The following is a 6,000-nucleotide window of genomic DNA, read 5'->3' as shown; positions in this document are numbered from 1 at the left end:
CAAGCCAGGGCTGTTCACTGGGGTGTATATTCGTTATCTAGCACAGTGTCCAGCACGTAATGAGCCTGAATAAATATTTGTTGTGTAAATCAATCTTCACCTTGTCAAAGTCTCAATCCAAGCCTCAGGGTTCCTCCTTAAATTAGCCTACTGATCCCAAGTCTGGGAAAGCTTACTGTCTGATACATCTCCGTAACATGCCCCTCTGCCCTGGTGATTACCACTGCTGGACGGTATGAGTTGTGTCTGGGGTTTCTATCTCTGCCCCACATCCTATACCACACACTGTGCATCTCTGCATTGCCCACAGCACAGGCTGGCACAGGGCCCAGAGCCCAAGAGGGCCTGATAAAGGTATGGGTACCCAAAAAGATCAGGGATGGATGGTAGGGGAATTTAGTAACAGGGCTGGTTACAGGGATAAAAAAGGGTATCCCTGCTTTCCGCAGCCCCAGGGGAGAAAGATGACAAGTGTTCCTTTTGCCAGGGAAGGTTTTGGGGTAAACATCAGCTGCAGGTTTCAGCCATAGAGCAAAGTTCTGGGGCTGAGAAGGGGGTGGGGAAAGTCCACTGGCCTTGAGCCCCAGAATTATAGAGCAGCCAGACTCTCTTCTGCCCAGCTGTGGGCTGCAGGGGAGGGCTGGGTATCTTTGCCAGCTCTTTTCTCTGGAGGAGAACCCCGCCTGCAGGAGAGGGGGAAGGCCCAAGCTTAGGAGCCACGGGGTCCACCCCAGGGAAGATCCTAGGAAGAATCCCCCCAAAGCAGCCACCCACTTGCCACCCAGCCAGTCCCTCTGTCCCTCCCTCCTCTTCAGGTCTGGTGGGGCCCTGGCCAGTCCTGGCTGGCTGAGCCCTCTCGTTGGGGGCTGGGCCTGGACAATGGAAAGGACAAGCCCCCTCCGCGCTGCCCCAGGAACATAAAGCAGGCCTTTCACAGTGGAGTTCTGGCTGCTTCGGTTGGTTCTTGGCACCCAGAGAGGCAGCCTCGGGAGGGGTGAGAAAGCAAGTGTGTTGGAGATGGGGATGTGGCCGCGATTCTGAGGAAGCTCGCCCACCCAAGGGCCACTCAGCTGGGGTGAGCTCACTCAGGGCTGCCGGAATAACTTGGGCTAGAGGAGGGCGATGGACATCCAGGGAGCTGGGAGTTCGTGGCTCCGGGGAGCAAGGGCAAGCATCCACTCCTCATGCCCTGCCCACCACCTTCCCCGCTTGGGATAGGGAAACGCATTGCTCTTTCCAGGCTCTCTCCCGTAAATTCCCAGGCTCCTAGCCCCTGGGCTTGCGGAGCTTCGGCTTGGCCAAGCCCCTAAGCCCTGAGCGCTGCCTCTCTCCCGAGCCTCTGCAAAGGGGGTGGGGTGCTCACCAGCTAGCGCTATACGGCTGGGCAAGCCAGCACGGGCCTCCTCCCTAGGCCTTGCCCCCCTGGTCCCCTCTGCAACCCCCCCTCCTCCCAGCGTCTCTTCCCTCTCCCCGAGAGTTTGGCGTAGACAGCGAGAGAACCTTCGTGACTGCCGGAGGAGCCTCGGGGAGACGAGACTGAGACGGCGACCGCGTGGGGGTGGGGGATGGGGTGGGGACCGGCGCTGAGCCCTTGGGGCCTGGCGTCAGCCGCGAGGCTGGAGAGGTGGAGAGCAGCTCACGCCATTGGGAGAAACTCGCCTGATTTGGGGCCCAGGCTGGGAGGGTGAGAAGCAGCAAGGTCTGGTTATTTAATTCTGAGGATAAATTGTACAAGTAACTCTTGTACCATCCTTCCATAACCTAACACCCCCCGCCCCCTGCCCAGGCGCACGCATGCACTCCTCTCTCCACCCTCTCCATCCTGAGGTTTTGTCTTAGGGTAGGGGTAGGGCCCTTCGGAGCCAAACGAACGGGTCCTCCACCCCACCCGCCCTCCAGTTCTTAACCTGTGAGTCGACGCACACACCCCCATCTTCCGGGATGGGGTCGGAGGCTGCTGCGAACCGGGCTCCTAAACATCGCCCCCAGCCCTAGGCTGCAAGTTCAAAGACGCCACCCAAGATCAGCTTGTAAAAGGCGTGACTTGGGGATGCGCGTCCTTCTTTGGTTACCTTTCCCCAGACAGTATTCCAATTTCCAAACGTGGAACAGGCGTGTGTGTATGTGTGCGCGCGCGCCGCCTGTGTGTGAGTGCGTGTGTCTGTATCACTGTGCGCGCGCGAATGTATGGGGGTTATATTAACGGGTAATCTCACACATGAAAACCAGAGAACTGAACTTAAAAGAAACTGGTCAATTGCAAAACAAACAAGGAATAAACAACCCTTAAAATGTAATTTGTGGTTTATCTGTAGGTGGAGGTGGCGCTGAAGAGGAACACCCACCCCCCAATATATATATATATATATTTTTTGCTGTGCCTCCACCCCCAGCGTTTGGAGCGGCGGAGAAGCGGCTCGGGAGTGATTAATCCGGGGATAATTCACCCCCCCCGCCCCCCAGCGCGAACCCCGCGAAGCGGGATTGGAGGGAGTCATTTCCGAGAGCGCAGCGCGCCTCTCCCCGGCCGGGCGGACACTTGGTTCATTCCAGCCGCAGAAGCTCAGGGCTCCCGCGTACCGGGATTTTTTCCCAACAGAAAAAAAGCTCCGGAGCTCTCCTGACCTCCTTTCTCCTCAGCGGCGAGCGGAGCCTCTCCCTCGGCGCTGCCGGCCGAGCCATGCCGCGCTCGCGGGGACGGAAGCAGGGGCGCTGCGGCTGCCCCGCGGGGAGGGCTCGCGGCGAAGCCGGGATTTCGGCGCTCATGCCGGGCGTGGGGAGCCGCTGGGGCCGCCCGCCGCCGCCGCCGACGCCGCCGCTGCTGCTGCTGCTGAGCTGGGGGCTGCTCAGCTCCTCGGCCGCCGCGGGTAAGTCCGGCTGCGCCGGGGAGCCGGCGGCCGCCGCGCGCCCCACCCGAGCCCCGACCGGGTCCCCGTCTCTCTCCCCGCCCTCCCTCTTAACCTTCCACCCTCCCAGTCGCCCACCCTCGGCTCAGCCCCAGCCTCCTCCCCGAGCAGTGTCCTCACCTCCACCCTCACCCCCACAGCTACCCCCAACCCAGCCGCAACTTGGCCGGATCCGGCCGGTGTGCGGGCCTGGGAGGCTGACATCCCTTCCCGGGGTTGCGGGGCTCCCGGCCCGTGGCTTCAGTTTCTCCAGCCTCCATGCCCCCAAGATGCCAGGCTTTTCCCAGATAAACTTTCCTGGAGCCCTCCCCCCACCTCCTCATCTGGTCGGCACCCGGTCCCGGGGCCTGCAGGATCTGCCCTGCCCCCGCCCATTTGCTCCCGACCGAGCCCGCCCCCCGCCGTAGCCGCGCGGAGACTGCGGCCGCCATCCCCTTCCCCAAGAGTCCTCCTCCCTGAGCGCTCTGGGCTTGGAGGGGGGTTTGGTGGGCGCGGGCCCAGGGCGGGGGTCCCAAGCACGCTTTGCTGGAGAACTCATGTGGGGGCTGGGGGTGCCGAGCGACGTGGAGGAGAGGGTGGGGGTTGTGCCTGGGGGCTGGGGAGGGAGTGTCGCCGCCCGGCTCCGAGCCGCCACATTCCCATCGGTTTCCACTCCGCGCCAAAGTGCCCTTTCCCGCGCCCTGCTGCAGCCGAGCGCCGGGGCTGCGGCAGCGGCGGCACGGGCGGCGGGACCTGCTCCCGGCCACCGAGTCCGGGAGGGGGGCCGACCTGGCGGGTGCCGCGAGTCCCGGAACTTCGCGGGTGTCTGGCTGCAGCTTGTGGATCGGGAAAGGCACGCGGCCCTTCGAGAGAACCCAGTCCCCAAGTGGGGACTACTGGCCCCCACTGGTGCCTTCCCATTTTATCCCCTGCGCCCCTCTGAGGCTCAGCTCTAGCCACAGCCTAGAAAGTCCCGTGTGCCCGGGGCCAGTGGGCGATGCCTGGGGCCGCATTTTCATTTAGCTCGGAGGCTGACACCCTTAACACCTGCTGCCCGGGCCTGCCTGGACTCAGGGCACCGCCGGCCTGGAGCAGTGCTGGATTTTTTGGTTTTGTTTTGTTTTGAACCACCGATTGAACCTCTAAAGGCTTCGCCTTCGCCGCCCCAGCACCCCAGTGATCCCTTCTTGGAAAGTGCGCCCCTTCCCCGGCAAGCTCTCCGACCCACTCTGAGCTCCGTATTTTGTGAGTGGGTCCCCGCACACCGCGTCGCCAGCCCCTTAGCCGGAAATGTTAGGGTTGCGGGTTGGGGAGGGCTCCGTTGCCAGCCACATCCCTACTTGACCGGACTTTTTCGGGTTCTCCTAGGAGTCATAGCCGCTCACACCCAGAGAGGGGCGCCCGCGGTGCGCGCGCCTAGGAGCTGAGCCTCGCGTACACCCACACCCACTGGATGGCTGTGCTGTTCCCAACGACGCGCCGGTCACCCAGACTTGCCCCACGGGCGGTGAGGAGACCGCTGCTACTGGCTATCAGGCCTTTCAGCCCTTTGTCCAGGTGTGGCTCTGCTCAGGCTTAGGCGGCCTGAGGTTGCCCCTTATGTGGTCCAACTATTTTTCTGGCTAGATTTGTCCCAGCCCCCAGGGTAGACCATGCCCCTGGGGAAAGAAAAAGGCCCACTCACGGGAGCTTGCACACTGCTGGGCGCTGATGGAATCCTGCCTGGAGAGATCCATCTGCCAGCAGCTCTTTGGTCAGTAGAGAAGTTGGGGCGGTGTTGGTGAATGGTTTGGGGGAGGGCTGCTTCCTCTCTGGCAGCCCTCCTCTGGCTTCCAGTGCTTCCAATGCGTTTCTTTTTAAACCTTTCCCGCATTTAGATGTGCTGTTTGGCCTTGCAAGCAACAAAGATTTGGAAATGGACTTGGTGACAGATGATTGCAGGATTTGGCACATTAGAGGGAAAGCACATTCATTTTGTGTTCTCTTCACATTGTTGACTTTAAGAGACTCTCAGGACTGAAGCATCCCCCTTCTTAGCCCAGTGATGACTGGATAAAATGAATATAAGGGTTTGACAGGGAGAGCCTCCTAGCCCACCTTACCTGGGACCCTCACTCCACCTGCCATCTGTGCCTGCCTAATCTTAAGCATAAAATAAGCTCACCAAACTTCTTGGCCCTGTGCACCTTTTAGCTACCATCCCATCTCTCTCTTTTATATGTCAGCTTTCTTCAAAGGGGTCTTCAGCTCTCTTTCTCTGCTGCCACTCACTCCCTGCAGCCTGCCTTCTGTCCCCAGAACTGGAACTCTCTAGGAAAGATCACCGATGACCGTCTTAATTGCCAAATATTTCTTTCAGTGGCTGGCTTTTCTTTTCGCTTTTCTATTTTCCCCCTCCCTCCCTTCATCTATCTTTGTCTTTATCTATCTGTGACTTTGAATGCTTTGGGTTATTCCTTTTAAAAACTTCACTTCCTTGGGCTGCTTGGACACTGCTTTGCTGATTTTTGCCCTTACCTCTTGGCTGTTCCTCCCCAGTCTCTATAGTAGCACTTATTTTCCTATAAGTATGGCTTCCTGCAGTGTTCCACTCTTGTGCTTTTCCTCATTTTCTTTCACCACTCCCTGGGTGAGCTCATCCAGGTCCACCCCTTCCACGACCACACAGTGAAGCTCCCAGACAGATCTCCTGCCAAGATGCTTCTCCTGATATATGTCTATTGGCTTTGTCGCGCACGGAAACTCTGGGTCTAGACAGCCCATATATCTGGCTGACTTTTGGACGTTTTCATCTAGATGTTCCCTTTCCAAAGCAAACTCATTAGCTCCTCTCCTGAGCCTCCAGTATTCCCTATGTAGGCTGATGATACCCGCAGACTCCCAGATACACAGCCCCGAAACCTGAGTATCATCCTCACCTCCTTCCTTAGGAGATGGTCGTCAAGTTCTGTAAGTTTCAAACCCTTAATTGTTCTCAAACATCACTACTTTTCTCTGGATTCAGAGGCTGTGAGCATTGAAAAGGCTGAAATGCCTCCCATCTCCTTAATACGTAATCCAAAATAGAAGTAATATTAAACTGTAAGTGTAAGGAATTCCAACAAAGATTTGATTT

General features: G+C 58.6%; 1 protein-coding gene across 1 annotated transcript in view; it reads left to right on the top strand.

Moving 5' to 3' along the window:
• Nucleotides 1-2,680: 2,680 nt before the first annotated feature.
• CSMD2 (CUB and Sushi multiple domains 2) overlaps nucleotides 2,681-6,000 on the top strand; it is a gene marked incomplete at its 5' end in the record, with an annotated part of 488,286 nt that continues 484,966 nt past the window's right edge. The window contains one exon of the mRNA XM_081146285.1: nucleotides 2,681-2,867. Coding sequence (XP_081002411.1) covers nucleotides 2,681-2,867 — 187 coding nt within the window. The remainder of the gene's footprint in view (nucleotides 2,868-6,000) is intronic.

The sequence above is a fragment of the Miniopterus schreibersii genome, assembly GCF_964146895.1.
Source record: "Miniopterus schreibersii genome assembly, chromosome: 8".
In the NCBI taxonomy this organism is placed as follows: Eukaryota; Metazoa; Chordata; class Mammalia; order Chiroptera; family Miniopteridae; genus Miniopterus; species Miniopterus schreibersii.
The sequence above is the reverse complement of the archived record's forward strand: the minus strand, read 5'-3'. Positions and strand labels throughout refer to the sequence as shown.